Source organism: Cyrtonyx montezumae, unplaced genomic scaffold (assembly GCF_038088225.1).
Source record: "Cyrtonyx montezumae isolate F1298 unplaced genomic scaffold, pur_monq_1.0 scaffold_8, whole genome shotgun sequence".
Classification (NCBI taxonomy): Eukaryota; Metazoa; Chordata; class Aves; order Galliformes; family Odontophoridae; genus Cyrtonyx; species Cyrtonyx montezumae.
The window spans coordinates 40,110,530-40,136,819 of NW_027072089.1; the positions used below are offsets into that span (position 1 = coordinate 40,110,530).

General features: G+C 37.0%; 1 protein-coding gene across 1 annotated transcript in view; it reads right to left on the minus strand.

The window, feature by feature from the left end:
* ASXL3 (ASXL transcriptional regulator 3) overlaps positions 1-26,290 on the minus strand; it is a 121,366-nt gene that overhangs the window by 70,528 nt on the left and 24,548 nt on the right. Inside the window, exons 2-3 of the mRNA XM_065753434.1 lie at positions 25,024-25,106; positions 12,628-12,630 (exon numbers count right to left, since the gene is read on the minus strand). Of these exons, the coding sequence (XP_065609506.1) occupies positions 12,628-12,630; positions 25,024-25,106 (86 nt within the window). The remainder of the gene's footprint in view (positions 1-12,627; positions 12,631-25,023; positions 25,107-26,290) is intronic.

The following is a 26,290-nucleotide window of genomic DNA, read 5'->3' on the forward strand; positions in this document are numbered from 1 at the left end:
ATGACTGTGTGGTGCTGAGCCACTCTGCCAGGTTAAACTACAACACTGGGACAGCCATAGGATCAGCAGAAAGCTTTCCAACAACAAAAGCTTCAAGTTAGTCTAAATAAATCAAATCATATGACACTGAAGTCTTGCCCTCATTCCACCTCTTCCCCAGATATTTTGTGGATCTCTACACAAGACAACTGTATGTAAATTCATTTTCTCATTCAATGTTAAATATGAACTGTGTATTCCAGGTAAAATTTCATTTGAACTCAATAGACAGCAAAATCCTGAACTAAATGTGTTAATCCAAACTAAACCGATTTAAATTATCAAACAGAAAAGTTGATTTGAACAATTAATTTAAAGCTTGCTTTAGTATTTTTTCATTTGTTTTCCTACTGGGAGGTTAATTCTTTCATTGCTTGAAATAATTAAAATAACTCAATCAGCAAATAGATAGACTTTTAATGTAGTATTGCTCTATGCTAATCAGAAGACTATATATACATTCAGCAATTATCTAACTTAACTTACAATAATTAACCTCATAATTGTATTTTCTGATGTTAAAATAGCAACAACATCTTACTAAAAGCTGAAAAGCATGTTAAGCTATTTTTGGAAGGAAACGGGAATTTGATTAGAACACTGGCTTTTAAATATTGAATTAAAACACACTAAATACACTGGATATATAAAAAAAGGAGACTTCAAAATATTATGTAGTCAGACAAATTTATTAAACAATAAAAACATTGGTTTACTACATAAGTAGTAGGTAGCTAGGGAAACATCTATTAGTTTTCTGTGAAGACTAGTAAAGCCATTGAGCTGCTAGATCTCAGCCTTTCATACAGTTTTACTCATCAACTGGAACAAGAAAAAAACATTTTTCTTTTTGAAGTTCCAATTAGCTTCTGAATTATAAAAGGACTTCTAATTTGCACTACAAAAAATACTAAATACCTACAAGTAGGTGTGACTGTCAAATCTAGTTATGATCTAAAGCCTTAACCACTTAAATAATAAACACAGGCATAATAAATAAAATCTTAACCTTTAAAGAATTGTTTGGTAAGGTTTTATAGGATCTGAAGTGCATACAAGTAGAATACTACTTATACTGTTTGAATAAACTACATTTAAATTTTTATCTTAATGTATTAAGTTCTCCTGTTTATGAACCAAATGAGATTCAACAGGAATCTCCTTCTGCAAGATGATGCATTTGGGTGTTCGGGCAATCCTATGCATGTCTATAGGTAAGGAGAGCTCACTGAGAGCAGTGCTGTGGAAAAAGACTTGCAGATGATAGGTGAAAAGCTGGACATGAGCCAGCAGTGTGGTCCTGCAGACCAGAAGACTAACTACACTGAACTGCACCAAAAGAGGGGTGGCCAGCAGGGAGAGGGATGTGATTGTTCCCCTCTACTCTGCCCTTGTGAGGCCCCATCTGGAGTACTGCATCCAGACCTGCAGTCTCTAACACAAGAATGACAAAGAATTCTTGGAGCAGGTCCAGAGAAGGGCCACAAGATGATCAGAGGGCTGGAGTAATTCTCTTACGAAGAAAAGCTAAGTGAGCTGGGCTTGTTCAGCCTGGACAATAGAAGGCTCAAGGGAGAACTCACTGTGGACTTCCACTTAAGTACTTAAGGGGACTTATACACAAAAGGGAAAGCAACTTTTTATACACAGGCAGATAGTGACAGGGCAAGGGGGAATGGCTTAAATTAAAAGAGAACAGATTGAGGAGGATATTCTTTACTCAGAAGGTCATGGCACTGGCACAGGCTGCCCAGAAAACCTGTGGGTGCCTCATCTCTGGAGGCATTCAAGGCCAGGCTGGAAGGAAGGAGCCCTGGGCTGAGCTGGTGGGTAGTAGCCCTGCCCACAGTCAGAAGGTTAGAACAACATGATCTTTTAAGGTCCATTCCAACCCAAGCCATTCTATGATTCAACTGGATATTTAGAAGTATTTCAAAAGAAAGCTAATGCATTTTCTTAAAATATTTTTGTGTTAATTTTTAAGTTTCTTTTTAAAAATCTATTTTTCCATTCTGTCAAAAATCAACATCAGATCTGTTCTCACTTGGGCAGTACCCCAAAGAAATTTTTAGATCTCTGCTCCTATTCATGCTTCACATTTAACACCTGACTTTCAGCCTCAGAACATCATAAGCATGGCTGCGATTTCTGAGCTGATTAAGTAGACAGAGAGCTTACTGCTATCAGGCAACAAAACAGACTGAGACAGCTGATCTGGCCAAGAAGTCTTGCAAAATGTAAGCAAAATCCAGAAGATGATGGGGAATGATCGCAAGCATTCTGCTGAAATTGCTTCATATCCAGCCTCTACACAGACTTCTGTGTTTTCTGCACTAGATTTATTAGTGTGATGGAAAAAAAAGAACAAAGACCAGTACAGACATGCCAAAACATAACACACTCATCACAGATACCTCACGCCTGCCTCCAGCTAGCAGAGCGTACCTACCAGCTTTCACTGAAGTTAACCCAAGTAGTGACTTCTAAAGCAGGAAACTTAGAGAACTTGAACCTTGCCTACAGTAGCTTGCGAGGGAGTTACAAGCAGCTGGAATCACAGTTGAATGAAGTACTTGTTATATCACAAAGAAAATAAACTCTTCATTGCACTTCAAATGTGAAATAATTTGGACCAATATTGGAGAGGAACTCAGTGTGGATACCACCTTGTCATGGTTTTATGATTTTTGTTATCAGTATAACATCACGTGAGGCACTGGGAGTTAAAGAGTTAATGCTCTAAGCCCGTGGACTGATGAATTTCCGGGTACCTGTCTCTCAAGAGAACTATATACTCCAGGGGACTCTGCATTCCTGCTTTCCACCCAGAGGCAAAGAAAACTGCACTCAAGTCCCGGAGACTTCCTCTTTTGCTGTTTATCTCAGCAGTGGAGATTCCCTAGCCATCTTGCCTTCAGCTTTAGCATGAGGCCTTCAGTTTCAGACACACTTTCTCTCATTTTCCTTGATTTACTAGCTTCAATTCCAACTATATTATTTTTGCATTCTGATGTCTTATTTAGTAAATTAGTTTTCCTCCTCAGATTGTTATTGCTGTTTTGTTTTTAGGACCACCTCCCTACCCTTTCCTTTTTACCCCTTCCCCTTTCCCCAGGGCGTGTGTCTGTGGGTCCCCCACCCTATTAGTCACAGAACTGGGATGAACCAGCCCGCAAACTGTTGATACACCTTCAAGCCAAGCATCATAGCATCATGCAAGGATATTCTTTGCATTCCTCAGCAGGACAATAGAAAATGTTGCTCCAGATCTCAGTGACAAATTCACCTGCTGACCACACAATCCAGTAAGATACATAGGTTTCTCAGTAAAGCAAAGCTATCATACGTGACTAGCCAACTGTCTCTCATTAGCTAAGAGTTTGGTTCAGCATTTCTAACTTTACATTTAGAGAACTCTCTGTGGTATGAAACTCGGACATCCACATTCTATGATATGAGTTCTGGTATTCTACAACACTGGTAATCTTGCTAATATCTAGAGGAAAATGGACTGCAGCTCCTTGGTAAGTCTAGAAAAACCTCTCACATTGTCAAACCTGATGGCGACAGCCAAATTCATGTTCCAGAAAAAAAAAACAAAAAAAATGTCCTTCCGTGGTAAAACCAAATGTTTGTTATAAATCGTCTAAAACAATAAAATGAAAAGGTCTGGGAACTAAAGTTCATGACAATCTCAGTGGTCTTTATACCAGCTAGGCTTCTTTTTGGTTTAATAAACTGGTTTCTCTTACAAGAAAGCCTTATACAAAAATTACAGAACTTGTATAAAATCTGAAGTGTTCCTAAATTTTACACAGCATGTGAAAATAGCTATTGCCATATTTTTTCCTTAAAATGTTTTTTTCTAAACAAAACGAAGCAAAAAAAAATGTTAATACTTATCATGACATATGTTTCCTCTAGGAAAAAACAAGTTAACAATATCACATTAGAAACTGCAGACATAGCAATACAAACATGCTTCCCTGAAATTTAGATCTCACTAGTTATTATTTTTGCTGATTATCCTTTTCCGTAGTCAGTCAGTCCTCTGAGTCTGTCTCTCCAAATATCTTCAGTGTTCTAAAAAGTATGCTTGCAACACCATGTCACCTCCTCAAATGATTTGTACATACGGTAACAAGCATTATTCAACCACAAAGAAAATGAGATGTTTTACAGCAAATGTTTATGCTTTTTCTCCATGTTTTTGTGACACCTGGGAAAAGCTCAGGTTTCTCCTCTTCAAGAAGAAAAATCTCAAAGAAAGGCTATACAGGAAAGGAATTCCTGTACTTTGAATCCTTCCCATTTTGTTAGATGTAGAACAAACAACACAAGAAAAAAGCAATGCTAGCCAAAGTGAGAGGAAGCATTTAAATGTGTTTTTCAAAGACACACGCAGAGATTAGAAGAGTACCTTTAGAAATCCTTCTAAAAGAAAAGTGTTTCAAAAAGAAAGTTATACTAAGAGAACAAGAGATCCACATGCATCAGAGGTGGTCACAACAGCTACAGTGTCCTCTGGTCCAAGAACATCCTCCTCATTCAACACAACTTGAAAGAAACTTTCATTTCTTTATGTAAAGAATTTGTAAGTTGGTCAAATAATTTCTTTCTTGACAGCTACTTCGTTTGCAAGAATATGTTTTTTTTTCTTTTCTCTCTCAATAAAATATTTCCTTTTAATAGTTTTAACTGATCTCATTAAAAACCGGTAGTCCACTTTTCATTTTCTACTCTAATACCAAAGATCAGCATGAAGGACAAAATTATACAGAAAAGAAAAAACGAATTCCTCTCACATGAAAGGAACTCTGGAGTAGAGGTTAAGACACGGCTTTCTTAAAGAAACCAGGGTTTTGATATACACGATGTCTTATTTTAGTATCAGATTTCACGAGCCCTAGTGGGTTTTAAACACATATGTTTAGAAAAATGAAGTAATGACTGTTCTACAATCAGAAATGGACTAAGCCCAAGAAAAACATTGCTACAAAATGTGCAATGCATAGAAGGAAAAAAAAAAAGGCAAAAAAAAAGTTAAAAGAAAAAACACCCTTCCAAATATTCTTGGCTTCAAGTTGGGTGAAGTTTACTATTAAAATACAGTTAATGTGGAATGTAAAGTGACTATGCCGAACAAGACATAGTCAGTAATCATCAAATGCCTGTTGGTTTCTAAAATTTAATCATACTACACAAGGGACCTCTATGAATTTATCCCAAGTTCTCTTATTTAATTTGGCTTTTTAATTGGCCAGCCTCCACAATGACAACTTTCTCTAGTACTGTTTTAGGAATATTCCGTGTGTTATCAACACATTACTGGTTAGTCAAACGCAAAATACACACAGCTATTTTTAAGAACATTCAACTGCACCAAGGTTCACACACTCACATCATCATAGCTAATCTGCAATGGAAGGAACTTCCAGAAGTCATCCAGTCCAACCTTCTGCTCAAAACACAGCCACTTGGATTGGGATCTCTCCAGCTCAGTTTTGTGCAATCTCCAAAAATGAAACCCTCACAGTCTCTTTGGACACCCTCCTCCTGTGCTTAGCTGCTCTGACTGGGAAAATATTTTTCTTAGTATCAAATCTGAATTTTCCATGTTCCACTTTATGTCTATTGCTTCTCGTGCTATCACTGCAAAACCTCCAAGAACAGCCTGTTTTTCTACACCCTCCCATTAGTTAGCTGTGGACTGCCATGAGATCTCCCCAAGCCTTCCTTTTTCTTGTCTGAACAAGCCCTTCTCTCAACCTCTCCTCACACAACACATCTCTGACCTCCACCCACCTTGGTGGACCTTTACAGGTCTTACTTCAGCATGACATTGTCTTTCCTGTACTGGGGGGCCCAAAACTTTGATTATGTTGTCCCAGGGCTGGAGAAACTGCTCTGTGAGAGAAGACTGAAGGAGATGGGTGCTTTTCAGCCAGGAGAAAAGGCAAGGAGAGAATCTCATCACAATTTTCCAGTAGTTGAAGTGTGGCTACAAAGTGGATGAAGGCTCTGTCTTCACAAGGAGACACCAGAGAAGACAATGGGGAGTAGGTACAATTCACATCAGAATGAAGCTTCGTCTTGGTATCAGGAAGAAAATTTTTATAAGAATAACTAATCACTGGAACAGCCTCTATGGGGATATGGTAGAGTTCTCATCACTGGCAGATTTCAAGATGTGACTGAATAGCAAGCTAGATTACCTCACCTAGGCTCTTGTTTCTACAAAATGTGGGACCTGATGTTCTTTTGAGATCCCTTCTAATCTGCGCTGATCTATGATTCTGTGCTGCCACATAGGTTACTTTTTTCGAGATGAAGAAATTTGCTCTTTCCTCCATTGAGTTTCATAAGGATCCTGAAAGTACGCTTCTCTACAGTCTCAGTTCCTCTGAACAGCAGGCCAACCTGCTGGTGCATCAACCCATCTAACCCAAACATGTTGAAAACACTCTTTATCCCACCAGCCAGATCTTTCATAGAAACCTTCAGCAATAACAGCTTCAGTACCAACACTGGGTAACACCACATAGCAAATGGCCACCAAGTGGATTTTGCACCTTCAGGCCATACAGTCCAGGCAAATTTCTATCCAACTTATTGTTGTTCTTCATCCACCCGAGTACGTCTCAAAAATTTAGCGAGTTCAATATGGCAAGCTATGTCAAAAGCCCTGCTAAGTCAATGTGAGCAACATGCCCTGATCTCCCTTGCTCATTCTTAGCAGTTTTCTGCCACACACGTTCAACTTCCTGAAGACTGGAATGAGCCATTCTTGTTCAACAAGGAGGACAGAACAGCTTCCCTTGGCCTTTTTCTACACCAGGCTGGCAGATGAGTGCTCTGAAAGAAGCTGAAAGGATAGGGTCTCCAACAGCTGTAAAACTCCTTCTCATCTTCTTACACACATTTGGAGAGGCTTCAGCTGGCTTTAATGTCTCCCTTGACAATTCTGCTCACCTCCTTCCAGAATACTACGCCTCTCCTTCTCTGCAAGCTGAGAATCTTCCTTCTATTGCCAGCAGTCATAAATTTCCTGTTTCCCAATCTCAGCAGTTTCTATTCCCAGGTTACGCTAATATAATCTCTAGCTGCCACTCCTCCAATAATATGGGGTTCTTGCTTTTGCAAAGATCCTATTGATCTTGTTTGATCTGTATTGTGCTGCACAGACTCCTTGCCTCCTCTTGGAGCTTTTCTCCTTGTCAACTTACTACTTGAGCAGAGAGCACATCCTGTGTGTGTACGATGAGAAGGAATGTTACAGCTGTTGGAGACCCTATCCTTTCAGCTCCTTTCAGAACACTCATCTTCCTTGAGCAGAGAGCACATCCAGTCTTCTGCATCACCAGTCTTGGTGCACACTCTGAAGCAGCAAAAGATCCAGAGCTCTCTTCAGGTCAAGGCCTCTCATATGCCAGGAACAGCTGTTGCTGACCATGCCCTGTAGCGCATCGGTATCCTCACATTCCCATACAATTCTGAGCTGATTTCCTGTACACCACTGTACTCCTCTTGTACTAACTGCTGTGATAACTACCAGTCTGTTTCAGCTGCCACTGCCTCCTGGGCTCTGGGAGCTGCACTCTTGCCTACTAATTCTACAGTTGCTCCTCAAATGCTCATCAATAGTTGTTTGACACTGCGTGATCAAGTTAGCTGAAGTCAAAAGGCATAGGTAGTTCATAATGAGTTCATAAGGGAGCAGCGAAGAGAAGCTTGTCAATAAGAGCTGACAAACACCTTCAGAGGCTGGCTGTAAATTGCAGCAGCAAGTCACCAGAAGTCCCAGAAGTGGCAGCTCCCAGATGTTTACTGAAGCTTCTTGAAGAGGAAGTCTGAAAGCTGCCACAACTGCTAGGTCCCATATTGGTTGTCACAGCTGCAGACTTGAAACAGTGACAAACTGTTCTGCAAAAGAACAGCAGGACTTCTGAGCCGCTGCACCACCCACAGAGCAAGCCCATACAGCATCTGAAGGAGGCTTCATTAACTCTATTACACAGTGAAAAAGGGAAAGGATGCAGAAAAATGCAGCCAGAAAACCACTGTGGGCCACGTTTAGTTCAGGAGGCTGAGCAAGACACCCATTCCACATGGTACAACCAGAAAGCAATCCTGACACAGCCACACCTTCCAGCCATGCTCCTCCACTGACCAACAAGAAAAATCTCCAGCCTTCCCTAGCACCCATAGAAGGGACTCGTGCTACCACAGCCGTGACAGTGACATGCAACATTCTGAAGTTATGCCAGCAGCAGTTGTACCTCCGTAGAGAAGTTACCATTTTCCGTGGAAATCCCACTTTCTCAACAGTTTCCACCAGGGTTACCAGGTAGGCTTGAAGGAGCTCTGTGCATCCTCAAGCTTTTCTACTTGAGCCTTAAGTAGTGTCCTCACTCTCACATGATTCCACTGCAGTTTTCCAGCTGCCATCATTAAAACGAATCACAGCTATATTTATAAAATTAGGTGTACAGACACCTCCTCCCACCTTCCCATCCAGGAAAAATAAATAAATAAAAAAGAACATGTTGTTAATTGCTGTAAAGGCTTGCATCTTAAAGATAAATGCATTTCAGATAAAAGGGCTGAATCACAGCAATACGTAACCATTTAAATGAAATACTACACCAGTGCTGCTGAGTGAAGCTCAGTAACTACTGCACAGTTTAAAAATGTTGTTTACATATTATTAGAATTATGGATTTTTTTTCAGTTCAGAAATCTTTAAATATTGATTAAGTTACGTAACATCAAGCCTCTGGATTTAATAAGAGATCACTTTATTAAAAATATATTTTTCTCCTCAAAGGGAAGCTTTAAAACAAATTACTATGCAGAACTTACAAGCAATTTATTTTTCTTTCTTTACTTTCACTAGCAAGAATCTTATAAAGTCTGAGTTATCCTAATTAAATTGTTCTATTAACTTTGGCCAGTCTTAAAAATTGACATGTGCCAGCGCGCTGGCCTGTTGGAGCCTTGGACAATCACAGCACTTCAGATGCATCATCCATCTGCCAGAGTAATCAATTTTCACAATCAGTAAGAATGCTTTTAGTTATTACAGTTTCCATGGATTTTTTATTTTTATTTTTACCTCAAAAGAATATACGTACACTGATGTCACCAAAACTGAATTATGTATTAAAATAAGGATTGTATTGCTTTTACTTGGTAGGAAGTGATTTCCAGGGTTTTGCTTACCACATACCAGTACTTCACATCACCCAGTTCATTAAAAATTTTGACTTTGCTGGTTACAGTATGAAGGCGCAGATTCCTTGAACACAACTGAGTTGCATATATTTCTTATTCTTTTTTCTATTTCCTTTTCCTTCTTTTTCTTCTTTTTTTTCCTCCTTTTCTTTTTCTTTCTCCCTTTTTCTCCTTATCCCCTTCTTTCTGCATCTCTCTGCTTTATTATTTCACTCTCCTCTTCCCCTTTTCTCTGCTCTTTTTTCCCTCTTCTCTCCCTTCTGTCTTCCTTTTCTTTCTTGTTCTTCTGTTCCTTCTTCCTCCTTCCTTTGTCATTTAATTTAATCTATTCGCTTTTCCTTCCCTGTATGCCCTCTCTTCTTTCTCCCTTCCTCTTTTAGTTAATTTCTCTATCCTTTTCCTTTTTTCTCCCTCTTCCATTTCTTTTCTCTTTTTTTCCCCTTCTTTTTCTCCCTTGCTTTCTCCCTCTTTCTATTTGTGATGGATTAGCCTTGTCCAGCAGACAAGTGCCTAGCCACTCACTCAATCTCTCAACAGGAAAGAGGGAGAAGACAAAAAACTCACAGTTCAAGCTAAAGACGGGCAGAACACTTCCCAGTTAGCATCACAGGCAAAACATTTAATTTCAGGAAAATTAACTTAATTTATTGCACATTAAAATAGATTTGTGTAGTGAGAAACAAAGACTTAAAATAAAAAGGGGGGAAAAAAGCAAACATAAATCAGAAAGGCCACCTCTGCAGATATCCACTAACAAAAGCTGGCCATGGATATCTTTTCTTTCTCTTTTCTTATTTTTGTTTTTCTTTCCCTTTCATTTTTCCTTTTCCTCTCACCCTTCCTCTTCTTTCAGCTCAACTCTTCACTCTTTCTCTTTCCTTCCATTATCTCCCCTTACTCTTTTCTCTCCTACTCTTCCCTCCTGCCTTCCTCTCTTTCCATTATCCATTATCTTTCCAGTATCCTAAACGTGCAAAATAATTATACTTTTTACAGCAGAAACATAAAATAATAAACACTTTTGTGAAATAAAACCAACTAAAACACTAATTTTCATTTTATTTTTGTTTACTTCTACTCAAAATGAAGAAACGGTCACACTTCTCCCAACCAAAAACTCAAGGAAATCTCCACAGGTTTTGGGTTGCTCTGTTTTCTATTTACTTTTGCTTTTCTATTTACTTTTAATTGGGCTGACTTTTTGGAGACAGAATTTAGAATTTTGGAAATGAATGTCAAAGTGTGGGATAATTATGCAGACATTTATTTCTGGCATCCAAAAAAAAAGTGTTTTCAACCCAAGAAAAAACATAAGTTAGAATGAATAAGAACAATCCATTTCTACATCTTCAGTTTATAATCCACTGACCAAAAAAAAAAAAAAGACTGAAAGTGACTTTCTAAAATCTACTGTAAAACATAAAAGAGCAAACTAAAATAACCAGTTGTTCCCTTTCAGGATTTTTATCAATGTCTTTGTACTTTAAGAACAACTACGCATGTATGCTTTAACCTCCAAGAAAGTCAGGAAAAAATCAAACTGATAGTAAGGATGAGGAGAAAGGGAATAAACAAAGATTACTTCCAAAAGCAAGTTATTGTTCCCTAGTAATACTTACTGCTTCAAAGGTATACCTATAAGAAAAAAGATATTACCCTACATTACATCAAAATAAATGCAACTACTATAACTCTGCTGCCTAATAACCGTCAAATACTTCTTAACAAAAATATTTTAAAGAGTTCATATATGTCTGCAAATAGTGAAATACATATAAAACTGGCAATCACAGTACATCTTGTATCTTTAAAAAATATAGCAATGTAAGATTTATTGTATTGGTTCAAATTAAAATATTTGAGTGGATGTAAAACATTTAAGTTATGCTTGTGTGCATGGGGGAGTTCAATTTGGCAAAACAGCAGAGCAAAATGTTTTTTCTTTCCCTCAAACCACTGAGCAGATACTTTTATTTTTGTGTTATAACTTAATCCAGCTGTTGTTGCAATTCATACTAGTTGAATATATATATATTTTTTTTTATTTAGTACAGTTAATTAAGTCTGGAATTGACAGAATTAAGCTCCTATTTATCATATAACTAAAGGATCAATCTCATTTCAAAATGTCACAGAAAACGTTCTCAAGTTATAACAATAGTAAACATCAAATAATTTGTAATAGTCAACCACTGATAACTAAAATGAATACATAGAAGTTTTATACTGGCCATATTTGACAGGCACAGCATTCCACCTGAAAGAAAGCTCAATTCTGCTGAAGCCATTAATAATTTTCTTTTGAATGTAGGAGCTGAGTTACACATACAAAGAAAGAGTCAAACATATGTAATATAATGCAGCAACACATGAAGAATTCAGTCTCAACCAGAAATCATTAAGTTTTCTATGAGTCATTCTGGTCACTGTGTCTAAATTTTTTTAATAAAGAATTAAATGATAATACTAAATTGACGGCATCAACCATGTCATCAATTCAAACTCCTACCTCCTACTCATATGGGTGGCTTTTTTCTTTTAATGCTTCTGCAGTAATCAATTTAAGTTGTACACCCAGTAGATGCAAGCTCAAAGAATTGACTGGCAATATTCAGTTACACTCGGTGTGGTGTCAAAAGTGCAAAAAAAAAAGTCTTCCAGCCACAGCCTGTCACCAGGTTTATTTTTAATATGAAGAGAGTGGGTATCCAACCTTGCCTGGACTACACTGAGTGAAAAAAAATTGTTTTGGCTGCATATAAAATATATAACATATTTAATGTATATAAGTAAGAAGAGTCCTTTTATTTTTTTTTTTATGTCTTTTATTGAAAACATGAAAAAAAGGAAAGAGGGCCACAAAAATATGAAACTATTGAGTGGGATATTTGTCCTTGTTTTTGTGAAACTAACACATCCTTTCCTGGTTTGATGGAAGTGGCTGCAATTCTTAGTGAGCTCTCAAGGTGCCCGTCAGAGGTTTTGATCTAATTTTACTCTTCCTATGCTTCATCCTTGAAAACAGCTGTTCACAAATGTACGTACTGCAAAAAAAAAACAATGACATAAATAAGGTATGACTGTGAAGAGGGAGATATTTCTCTCTGCTGAGATACTGTTTATAAAAGTGTAGTAAGGAGACAAGATCAAATTTTTCTCTGAGTTGGATGTCTGACTGCAACTCTATAAAATCAATCCTTCAGAAAATCCTCAGGTAATATATTTACGTTGACTGAAAATGGAGTTGCAAATACACACAAAAAATGTTTTCTTTCAGAAATCTTGAAATCTTGCATAGTTTTCACTGTTCACAGGATCATGATTAGTAAACGTATCAAAATACACGTCTGTAACTTCCTATACCACAGCTGTTAAAAAAACTATTTTAACACATTGACTGTGGAGACCATAGCAGTTGTGGTCATCTTTTTCTGTGCCAATGTGCAAAATAAAATGAAAACAATAAATTGTGTAAGAAGATATTTTTAATCTTTTTTAGCTATGGAGAACTAACAGCAAAACAATTCTTTGGAATCTTTTGAGGTCTTTCCCATACAGTCTTTGCAACTACAACAAATGAGCAGAGGATATACTTGAATATAGTTCAGTGATTTACAAGTCTACATGCATGCATGTAAATATGTGCATGTACAAACACGTCTAAGTAGATTTACACAGTGAAGCACATGAACAGTTTCATATATCCAGTATTTTTCTTTTATTTATATTTTTATTTGATACATACATTTTGCTTGTTAGTGCTTCATTAACACTGTAAATATTTGCCAGCCTTTCAATTACTGGCTTTAGCATACAGCCATCATAAAGCAGACTGCCTTGCTGACAAATTACGAATTACAAACAGAATATGGGAATTTTCCACACTCCTGAATGAAAGTAATATCTTGCTCAAAACATATTTTTTCCTTCAGATAATAGTTGAGTAAATAAGCCAAAGAAGTTTAAGCACTTTTCATAATAATTCTGTTTTGAAATGAAGACTGTGCATGTTATTTAATTTCATAGTAATTAAGAAGAGTAGCTGTGAAACTCAAAATAAAATTAAATGGAATTGCTATCAACCAACGTTAGACTGGAATAAAAATCCACTCCTGTAACGGTTTTTCTGAACAAATACACCTGATCATTGCTATAGTCCTTGGAAAGCGGAATTCAGAGGCTTTTTTTAGCCTTTACTCTATAAAAACATTTTAAAATTTTAAATGAAATGCACTAGTGCATGACTAAGAGTAGCAAACAGTAAACTTTTCAGCTCAGGCAATATGAAAAAAAAAAGAGAAAAAAAAATTCCATATTTTTTTCGTGTTCAGTTAGTACATGTTTTAATTACATGTAGGCTGAACAACGTGCTTACATCTTTATATTTTTATAAATACATTCATAGAAAGCTTATCCAGAAAATAAATTATTACTAGAAAATAATGCTTTCATAGAAAGCTTGACTATGTTTTTTTATCCCACATTCAAGTGAAATGCATTTAATTCGGTCTGCCAGAAATGGCTCTGCTTCTGCTCTGTGAAAAATATGCTTATAATGAAAATAAATACTTGACAATTTACTGAATACTTAGCAGAAAATCTGTAATGAATTGACTGTGTTGTAGTTCAGTTTAGATTTGGGGGTTTTTTTGTTGGGTTGTTTTTTTGTTGGTTTTTTTTTTTAGTTTCTCTGGAATACTAGAAGTAGCATTAAAAACAGATTATACCATTTTGTGGGATGTTGTGCATGTCGTGCATGTCCCTAAAGACACACTGCTTAGAAATAGAGACAGCAAAAGTCAGCTGTGGAATAAATGAAATTCAAAGCCATTATAAACAATAGGTTTAAATACTGAGTCTTCAATACAAAAGGGAAAAGCAGAAACCAAAACTGAAATGTCAAAAATATCCAACCACAACAAATAAATTTCAGTTAGTAACTAATAAATTGAAACTTAGAATAATTCATCTTACACCTCAAGAAAAAAACAGCTTCTTCAGTTAACTGAATGTTCCTGGCAGGATAAAGTCTTCAGTAGCTTAAACTCTTCTTGTAAAGAATATTCTGCTGCAGAATTCATTTAAAAGGCACTCCTTCAAGTTAGTCTCCAAAGCATCCCGCGTTTCCAGCTTCCATATACATGGCTACTACTGCCAGGCTTGTGTGTTGAGCCACTTTTGCCCAAACAATTCCTAAAGGAAAAACAGAAGATTGCTCTTGCCTTCTCTAAGCACAAGAGATTTCACAAGCTGAATAGGCTTGATAACTAGTGAACAACAGTTCTTGCATTGTACTTCTAACTAGCATGGACTGATATTAAGCTTACTTGCAGGTCTTGTTTCAGGATTTTACTTAAAAAATGCTAGTTTATCACCTGTGTGACAGATCTTCATTTCAGAGCAATGATGAAAAAATAACTCATTCTGTCAAATCTCACTTTCACAAATAACTCTGAAAGTTTTGGCTCTGGACAACAGGAGATACATATTTCCAGTAGACTGGAGAGCTCTTCTGTGTCCTAGCTCCTAAATAGAAAGATGCTTGCAAAGCAGGCTGGTAAAGGTATAGAAAACAAAGATCTTAGACAGCTATCTAAACATCATCTACACAGTCATGCTTCAGTTTGTACAACCAAAGGCAAACAATGGATAAAGGAACTGGTAAAACACTCTGTAGAATGTGGAAGGTCTCATCTCGTCAACACTTTAAAAAAAAAAAAAAAAAAGAAATAATGCCTAAAGCACTACACTATGGGAAACATGCTATACCTAAAGGAGAAACAACCAAATAAATTGCACCACTGAGAAGATGGATTAAACATCTACTGAATTTTTTCTTATAGCTTATAGTTTCACTGAGTATCTGACTATTTTCAGCGTGCCTATTATCTCTTGGATATCCTTACGTACCTCTTTCAGAACAAAAGAAGAAAAATTAAATGCAGAACTACCATATAGAAACACTGCAGAAAAAATATCCGCTGCATACTTACATAGTGCTAAAAGGAAAGTTACGTTTTCTAGGAAAAATGTGGGAAAGCAGCCATGACACAATATGAACTTTAGGATAATTTTATGCATACAGTAACACCAATGTTAAAAGAGAAACTCAGGTTTCTCCTTTCAACATCCTGAACTACATTTTCACTTTTCAGCCCCTTTCAGTAGTTTACATAGAGAGGGATGGCATCGGAAAAAGAAAACACAAGTTCAATTCTTGAATTAAACATAAACATACACTGAGAAGGAAATTATTGCAACTATGCAATAAAGCCAGCATTGAATTTGTTGAGAAATTTACACCATTTACTTTTCACAGCTGATGCCCACCTATTTCAAATAAAGTGACCACTTAAGGGAAATATTGCCTTTTACTGCACAAAAAAAAAAAAAAACCCAAAAAAACAGTACATAAGTTTCTGTATTGCTATCCATTATTTGTTACAATCAAGTAGATTTTCTCTTCTATTAAAAAAATATATCTTTAATGCGGCTTTTTATATAATTTATGTAGGTCTTAATTTCAGCAAAGTAGACTGTGATAAAGGGGAGTTGGGCATGTATTCAAATGATAAAATATTTTTGCAATAAGGACTGTTAAAAGCTGAAACATGTTTATCACATCACAAAATTTAACCACCATCATTTTTCCTATTACAGTAAAAGAGATTAACTTCAAGATGTCAGTGCTACCATTGAATTATTAAATTTCAATATTTAATGATCATATGAGCCACTCTCCCTTACCAATAAAACATCAAACAAATAAAAGAGCTTTATTCACTGCACTAGCATAATGAACGCTCTTTGAGAAAATACAGATGAGGTTTGGGTGAAAGGAGCAGAAGAAAGGAACAGAGGGAAGCAAGTCTCTAACACAGCCTGGATTCCTATTTTCCCAATCTTTGCAGACACATTCTGGAGAGCTACTAATAGATTTAAAACAAACAACTTTATTGCTGATCATTAACAAAAAATGAAAATCAAGCAGCAGTATTTCTTATCACTTCCATGGAAGGTGGTTACAATGCACTCAGACAGAGTGTTTCTAGCACTGTACCAGTGGATTACCAGAATATTGTACCAGGGCTCACTTACTGAAAAAGTGAAGTACTGAACACTATATGAGCAAAAACATATATGGAAAAGTACCAGTAATTATTTTTAAAGCAAAAATAAAAGAGAATTAACTGTTCTGAAATAGCACCTCAACTGAGTACACAAGCACCGACTTCAACACCATGACAAATCAAAGACATAGTATAAATGGGATGCCAAGTGAACCTTTCTGAACTGCTCTTATATAAATGCTGAAGGTCCCAGCCACAAGAGAATGATAAAAGTGAGCTTTTATTTTCTCAAAATTAGTGCTGGAATCAAGCTAAACAAGAAAGCTTGGTTGGTCTTGAGCCAGACTACGAGTTAAATGCTAACATCTGCGATGGCAATACTGTAGTCTTTAAAAATTTTAGGCACATAGGATGGTCAAATGAGACCATCACATGTGAGAAGGGAAAACAGATGACAGCAGACTGGGGTAATTGGAGACCATGGGACTGGTGACCTAGTTTGAGAAAGAAGGAAGGGAGGATTCTTGCAGCAGAAACTCTTGGGACAACAGAATGCACGTAGACATGAACTTGTAGAGATACTGCACCAGGAACACCAGTTTACTGCATAGGATATCAGAAATGGGTGGGCAGAAGACCACACATATTTTTAGCTCTTCATTTCACTTTGAAAGAATTTACTTTGCTTCTGCATGCTGTCTTCTTGTATATGCTCAATTAATATTTCTAACATAAAGAAATATTAGATAAAATATTAGATAAAAGAAATCCCCCAAAAAATATTCCGAGTCGTACTCAGAAGATTCTTCTTATTTACACTATGCTACTTATCAAATGGAGTCATTTCCAAAATTAAATCCACACTTCACTAAGTCTAACAAAGGCATTTGTATTTGATAGGAGTATGATTTTTTTGCCTGCCTGTAACATCTAGGGTACACATTACTACAAGCATTATTAAAACAAACTAACAAAAGCCACAAAAGCAATGCAGGTAATCTCATCAAACATGCTGACATGAGGGTTCATTTCACTGGAGTGCTTATTGAACCCTCCAGACAGAGGCCTCCCCACTGTCCCATTAAAGTATGAGGACCAACATTAAAATAAAAACAAACCACACAATTTCTAAAATTTGGAGCAAAAAAATGAAGCTAATGATGGTTCAGACAAAAATGCACTCCATGTAGCAAATTATCTTATATTGAAATATATATACATACACACATAAATTCATATAATTACGCATAAATATATACACAAAGACCATCACTAACAAACAGAAATCACATCATCTATGCAATCAGCTGATGGAAAATATTTGAGAATTTGTGATTTTGAATCTCTTTCATTGACATCAAATGACTGTTCTCCAAATCAGTACAAAAACAAGATTACTGCTGTAGAGACATAAGCAAGCTAGCTTTATATTCACTGTAGGGTAATCACAATGCAGCATCAGAAAATCAGGCATTGCCACTTACCCACAGCACTACCATAGTTGTTTCAGGGCCACATCGCTATCAAAACCTTAGAACTGTTATCACAAAAGTGATCTGGGTGTGATTATGGAAGTTACAGTCCCAAGTCTGGGCTGCAGCATGGAGGAATCCCACCTGATTTTACCAGGTTACATTGTTCTCTGGAATAAACAGTGCTGGGAGTACCAAGGCAAGATAAGCTAGTCTGAGATTTTCACGTGGTAAAACATAGTTTTCACAACTGCCTACTAAACTGGGTCGCTCATTGTTGCACGAGGACAAAAGAGATGTCTGAAGTGAATTTACATAGAAAAACAGATAGAACTGAAAGATTGTTTCTTTCACTGCTCAGCAGACAAAAGTCACAGTTGTAGAGGCGTAAGGAAAAACTTCATGATACCAGGCAAAAGGATGTGAATGGCTGTCTTGCTCTTTTCCCATCTAAGTTTCCTTTCCGTCCGTTCCTGGGAATAACCACCTTCAAGACAAATCACCACTTTCCTGCAGTTGAAAGGCTCCCAAGTAAATTCTATCAGACATATGCAACCACAGAAGCCTTTTAACTGTCCACGCTCTTCCTTTAATGATCAAAGTCTTGAAACAAAAAACTGTGGTTCTTTCCATGAAAATTTTAAGAGCCTGTGGTTATTAGAAAGCACTTGGCTGTTTTTTGTTGGTTTTTTTTTCAGGGTTTTTTTTTTTTTTTTTTTTTGTAAGTGAAAGAAAAAAACAATGACTTGTTAATAATTACAGCTCGCAATGACATCTTGGAATTACTTCACAATAAAAGGAAGTAAAAATTTCTGTCTACATGCATACGCAATAAAACAAGGAACTCAAGGTAAACAACAGAAGAGTGCAGCCAGCTTGTTTAGCCTATTTACAGAAACTGTAACATTCAGGAAGGGTTTTATTTTTAAGTGAATAGCTCTAAGGATGAAGTATTCAAAGGCTTAAAGAGACACCGTGAAAAAGATCAAAGGATTCAAAGGTGAGGGTAATTCAGGAATAAGTTCTCACTTCAGAGCTAAAGACAGACTCTTTGCAGATTGTGTGTTTTATTCCACTGATGACTGCTCAGCAGTTCAAAGTATCTAACCCACAAGTTTAATATTTCTGCACAAAGAGTGAAAAGCTAATAAGAATATCTTGAGATTTATTAGGGTCATACTTTCCTGCTTTCCTAGGCTCTGAAGACTTAATACATTATGATATAATTCATGATAGATATTATCAACAACGCAAAGAAGAAACAGCATTATTGCCAGTGGCAAGCAACTCCTTTCACTCTTCATAGTCTACTGTCACAACAATAAATCAATAGATAGCTTAATCTTGCCTAGAAAAATACAAAATATGCAGAGAAAAAAAGGAGGAATTAGTACTAATGCCATAATTCTTATAGTTGAAACGAAGATCAAAAAAGAAATGACAAAAAAAAAAAGTTTAGGATTCCCACCAGAAAACAAAAAATGGGCCAAAGAAGAGGGGTTTTTAACCTCTTCTTGGCACTTGTACAACACAATAAGGGACACAGTTTACTGAAGGGTCTGTGTAGGTCATGTTGATGGTTGGACTTCTATGATCTTTGAAGGTCTTTTCTACCCTAGATATTCCATGCCACTATGAAAATGACTTGACAAGACAGGGGTCAGCTGAACAGCAAAACTGTTATGAAATTATCCCATTCTATGGTTCACATTCTTGAGTTTAATGGAAGACAAAAATAAATTGCTAGCATAGCTGTGGGCTAAAGTTACACTCCAAAAATTAAATATTGCTTGTTCCATTTTAAAACTTTACTGGCTTTTAACATGAACAGAAAATCTTTTCCAGACATGAAAGTGGACAAGTCAGTTTCCCAGCCTTACCAGGCAAGGGGGAAAAGGAACTACAGAAGAGCCAAACACATCATCCACGGCTATTAGCATCACACATTTATCAGAATTTGGCTGGATGTTTTCCTCTGTGACTCACGCAACATATATTGCCCTAGTAATGCAAATCGATTTGAAAAAAAATCATAGAAAAACAAGTATCAAGGGAAAAACTACTTCATTTCCCTCATTCAAGGCAGGATCAATTGATTCTACAAAATTTCTGACAGATAAGTAACTAATTTGTTCTTAAGAGAGATCTATGGATCTGTCACATCTCTCTCACAGCTTACGACAGAACTCAAGTTACACCTATTAGAAAAAATCTTACCATCTAATCTCAGTCTTTCCTTGCTACAATTTAAAGACCTTATTTCTTATCCTGTCCATATCAGACAGGCAGGGTAATTTATTCCCTTACTTTTTCCCTATCTTTAATGTATCCAAAGACTTACTGTGTCTCGACTCAATCTTCTCTTCCCTAATCCAAACACCCAAGTCATACTAACTTCTGTCCTATTTTTCTCTCTCTGATAATTTTAAACTATCTTCCGTTGGCCCTAGCCTCCCTGAAGTGTACTACCCTACAGAGAAGGGACTAGATTATTTCTCATGCTCATGCAGTTTCTGGGTAATGACAAGAAACAGGAAAAAAACAAAGATGGCATTAGGATCAGATTTTTTAGGAGAAATCAGAAGAACTAGAGAGAGAAGCTTTTTTCTGGGAGAGTCAGTAAATTTTTTTTAAAGCACATGACCTATTTAAATACACCATTATGACTCCACAGGCATTCCCGGGGGAGAGGGGGTGGGGGGGGGGGTGAGGAATAAAATAAAATGGCACAGGCACAGCGAAGCATCTGGCAAGTTCCTGGACTGTGTTAAGGACAAAAATCCTTAAATAGAAGATTTCAAAAGCATGTAGGAAGGAAGGCAGTGGTAGGTTTGTTTTAAACCAGTGGGGAATATGGAGCATTCATGAAGGAATGATTCTTTCAGTTTAGGAAAATAAGGAAGAACGCAAAAATCAAGAAAATGCGCTTTGAAAAATTAAATTTTAGGCAACTCAGATAAGTGATGTGCAAGTCCTCTTGAGAAACCCCCTCCACTCATGAGGCACAAGGACATTTCTGTAAGTGCAAAACGCAGGCTTGCTCTTCAGTGAAGAGAGTGGCACAGTACACTGCTCCCTGAAACACAGGAGCACCAGTGTCTTTGGTTTGTCAGCACATAGTTAGATACCATGCTCAGACACCTAACAAAACCAATACCAAGCAGAAAAAAATGGGTTAAATAACAAAAAAGTTAGACATTGTTAAGTGTGTTTAAACTCACCATAAGGGACTGAGAGCTGACTGGATCAACCTCAGAATTATTAATAGCTATTTTTGAGAATTTGTAAGAGGCAGCAGTGATTCCACAAGACTGGAAAGCATCTAGTGATTAGCTTTAAAATTTGGAAGAAGGATGGGGCAGGGCATTAGAGACAACAATTTAATTTCAATTTTCCCAAATATGGAATAAAAATAATCTGGAAGCATTTATCAGGTAAGAAACTAAGTAATACATATATCTGTCAAGAATAAATTACTTCAGATCTATGAGAAATATCCTTCCTGACATGGTACCAGACTCTCTAGATAGAGAAGCAGAGAAGGTATCATTTACCTCAAATCTAGTCAGCTCTTCGACATTGTTTGTCATGGGACTTCCATAAGCAAAGGAGAGAAAAGATAATGCTACAAAAAGAAACCAGTTCCAACATGCATGCAATGCTAAACTTGAAAGGGATGCATGCATGCTAAATGCTACATAATAAAGCGATCTCAATAAATTTGAGAAAAATGTTTGAGGAAAAAAAGGGGAAATTCTAAACCTATACATCAAAAATATGAGACAGAGAATGATCAGCAAGGTCACAGAACAGTGGAAGAAGAACACTGAGGACAGAGTTGATCACAGAATCACCAAGGATGGAAAAGACCTCCAAGATCACCTAGTTCAACCGTCCACAAATGTCACCAATATTTCCCTGCTAAACCACATCCCTTATTATTGAATCAAAACGTTTTTCTGAACACTTGCATGATTGAATAATTTTCTTCTAATATCCAACCTGAATCTAGCACACAACATAAGACCATTCCCTCTCATTCTACTGCTAGTTATGTGGGAGAAGAGACCGACCTCTACCTTGCCTCCCTTCAAGTAGTTGTAGAGCAATATGGTCACCCCTGAGTCTCCTCTCTTCTCCAGACTAAATAATCCCAGTCCTCTCCGCTGCTCTCTGTAAGACTTCTATTTCAGATTCCTCACCAGCTTTGCTGCCCATCTCTCAACATGCACCAGGGCCTCAATGTCTCTTGTAGCGAGGGGCCTAAAACTTAATGAAGTACTAAAGGGCCTCAACAAGGCCAGGTACAGTGGGATGATCACCTCCCTGCTCCCTGCAGTTTACTGTACAAGTTTATAATGCTTCTAGGTAGCGAAAGAACTGCCTGCCAACTGACCATTTGGCAACCGAACATCACAGCAGGAAGATATCTAAAAAGCAAAACTGAGCCATACACCCCAGAAGATAAGTGAATCTTGCTAAGTGTATAACCTCTCACATTACATTAGTAGCTTTTGATTCTTATTTCTAACTTATATCTGCTTTGCAACTTTGGAATTTTCCTCCTATTGTATTTAACAATTTCAGTAGTAAAACATAAATGTAGAACTTGGATGTCTTTATTGCAAACAAACAAAAGAAAAGCCTGAAGAATCTGATGGTGTATTTTTAAAGATTACATGTAATGACTAAATGAAATTGCTGAAATTCATATGTTATTCATTCAGCTTTACTACCACAGCAAAAAGCTTTAGATTAATTACTGCTTCAATATTTTTGAAAAATGACTAAGCCAACTAATCTCATTCATCTATAAATGGAACAGCAGAAACAAGAGTTTTTCAAGAACTTCATTTAGGACTGCCAAGGTTCTACTGACAAAGATAATCAGTGTAAAGGAATTAGTAAAGTATATTAATGTAGTAACACACTGCTGGCGTAAGTCCAGACTTGGAAATATACACAAATGGCTACAGAATAAAACATGCGAGCTCCATTCCAGGGCTTAAGACTACGTGACTGCTCACCAAAAAATATACAGTCCTTCAGTCATCTTAGCTGCCTGCAGCTTAAAGACCGAGAAAGATCACCTTAAGTAACGGCAAAGATACCACGCTGGTAGAAATATACTGAAAGAAACTGTAGAGCTTGATGAAGTAAATGGGAAACTTTAGACTTCAAGACTGGGAAAGCAAAATTTTACTTAAGTACAAAGGCACAATGAACAAATGTGTGTATGAATACCTCATCAGCCCTTATTAAGAGTTAGACATCCAGACAACTTTCCAAGTTTGTGCTTAACTCATATCAAAATGCAGCAGAAACGCAACTTTCGAAGAAAATCAGAAGCTAAAAGAGAAACTAAGCACCTTCAAAATAAATAAATAATCAACACATTTGCTTATTATAGTTGCAGAATTTAGATTTTTTTACACTACTCATATCACATATACCTGCATATACCATGAATAAAAATCAGGCCAGTACAAACATCAATTTCTTCCTGTTTGCCTGCAATCCTCAGTTACTGAAAAACTTAGGTAATGAAAGAGAAGATCTGGTTTTGAAGCTCTTTAAAGGAATCTTTATGCAATTATTTATTTGGCAGCAGTTCTACATTTTCTATATTTAAATCATATAACAATGCTGCCTTCACTGCCTCCCATTGGTTTTGCATACAAAATTTTATTCACACACTGTCTAGGGAAACAAGAATTCTTAAAATCACAAAGAAGTACTATTATCAGGCATGCAAGCTGCTCCCATACAGTTGTCTCATATCAGAAGAAGTAAGAGCAAAGCAATCTATTCACTGCTGTGAGAAACAGTATCTTAATGAAAACAGATTTTTTTCTTTTTTTTTTTCTTGTATGCAAATCTTTGCGGCATAACACATGTCTGTACGTTCATTTTCAAAAAGCTTTCATTCCCTTGTTTCCTTGGTATTGCCAAAGATACTAAAAAAAAAACTTATTGGCAGGACCTAAGGCATTTTATATCTGTAAAAAGGGGGAAATTCAACTTGAACTTGCACACCGTCCCTTTTTACACTTTCACCAACATACAGGTATCACAAGCACGTTATGACAATACAAAGAAGGCAATACATGGGTTTACTCTGCAAATGACCACTCAGAGCATTCTGTTTCTTAAGAACAACAATGAATTCAGTTAAAATATATCCCATTGTTAAGTCAGGCTCAAGAAATAAAAATTCAGAAGTAATGAACATAATGCATTATTACGACTCTCCTAAGCCTTTGAAGTTTCCTTTTACTAGATTTTAGGTGCCATAATAAAAGAATGTAATTAAAATAAAAGCAAATGTCTCCTTTTGCTTTGAGACAGTAAAATATAATGATTTAAAATGATTTATTAGAACAGAAAAATGCTACTGTATCATCTGGAGGACAGGAAACCATCTTGCGGAAGATCACCACTAAGAAAAGTTTTTCCATATTTTATTTCTTGTCCGAGTTTCCATTTGTGGGTCACTAGAATACCTACATCACCTTTGAGGACAAAGAAAGGGGTATGCTCATCTGAAGGAAGTCATACTTATCTGATTCAATATTTACTGGAGGCAATGGAATGCCACTCTTGAGTTCCACAGGCTCTGGATAACACACCTACCCTCTTAACAGCTTAATGATTATAGCTGAAATCTACATCCAAAATACACTTCTACTGAGTAACTCAGCATCCAACCTCTGCAGCCATGCAGTTTTCAGTGGCCACAAACTCCTCTCCTTCTATTCCCGAACCTTTTAGTAGCACAATCCTTGTTACCGTAAGGCAATACCAGCATGTTGTAAGAACTTAAAGGCCAAACCACAAACTAAATGAGAGTTTGCAGCATTCTTTCTCTTCCTTACATTTTTTTCTTCATGCACAATGATGATGCCAAGCCTGGTGCTTTTAAGCGAAAGCAAGCAGCAGCACTGGGCATTCTGATCAGACCCCACTGTCCCACTGAAGAAAGGCCATTAGATTGGAGCCAGACTACAGAGTTCTTTAGTCAGGTACACAGTTAAGCTAGCCACTTATCATTTTAAAAGCTTTGGACTAAGAAACAAAACCCATCAGCTGCATTTCCCACCTTGCTACTGGAAATTATTTCAACCTTTAAACAGCACATTGTGTTTTGTGAACCATTCCTTGGCAGTTTTCGTAGAGACAGTAAAAATACAGAACATATAAACACTGACCTTGTTTCTTTTAGCCCTTCTTTCTGAATTACTTCCAGTATTTGTTTTGCGGTCATTGGTGAGTTGGGATACTTTTCCAATGCCTGAAAATAAATAATAAAAGTGTAAGTGACATGACAGCTGTCCTGCGGACCTGTAAGGTTATGTGACCATGCAGCTTTTATACAGTCATTTGTGAAACGCAGGGAATGGCAGTCTTGAGATCAGAGTTGTTTGTTGGAAGGCCAGACACAGACCAGGAAACTGCAGCAAGAGTCAAGTTTACTTGCTCCTTGTGTGCCTCATCTGCTATATCGCCTGGGAAAAATTCTTACCAGGTTCCAGATGAAGAGTTGAAATATGCAACTAATTTGATCAAAGAGCAACGGAATTTCTTTCAAGGAGAAGGGAAAATAAAACAGAAAGCAGGAAACAACGGGACACATTCCCCTACCCTTCACCTTTTATTTATCTATTTTTTTTAATAAAAATTCTAGAACTATCTGAGGCCATTTGAATATCTGACGCTTAGGTTTTATTGTGACCTCAGAAACAAACAAGCAAACAAAGAAAAAGCATTGACCCAGCTATGGTAAAATGTTCTTTGTTTCTACAAACAGTGAAAAATGAAGTAGTCAGAACAGTCAGAGAACACAAGATGCTACATGACAGAGAGCAGTGTATTTTTCCAGTTCAACTCAGTTTTCCACTCCTTTGCCTTTTCCAATCAAGCCCACAGTAACTCATTCCTCTTTTCACATACAATCATATTGTAGAGAATTTTCTGGTTCCCCACTTCCTTTTGTCCCAATCATTTTTAAGCTGTTAAACAGCCAGTCACTCTTCTGTTCAGGTAAAGTGCCAGACTGACAGCCCTGGAAAAGGAAACCTTTCAATCAGCAGTAAATGTGCAGCACGGGCAACAGCAATGCAAGCTTCACAGACCATCTTGCCAACACTCTCTCAGCCAGAACTTGCACTTCTACCATGGGTAAATAAGACACCAGTTCAGCATCCAATCTCACCTGATCCTGAGTTTGTCTCTAGTAGTTACCAAACAAAAGCAATTGTGCAAGTTGCTATTACTGTGTGGATACCTGCCCACTAGGAACTGGAGTCACCATCAAATCATATCACACTACTCAGCAATCGGTGAAGGGAACCAAGCAGGGCTGTAATTCAAACAGCTCATATGAAGCCAAAGCCTCTCTGCTTGCTACCAATTGACCAGCACAGCCCTCTTCCATCATTTTATAGTTCTAATCTGCTGCCTCTTCTCCCTTTTCTC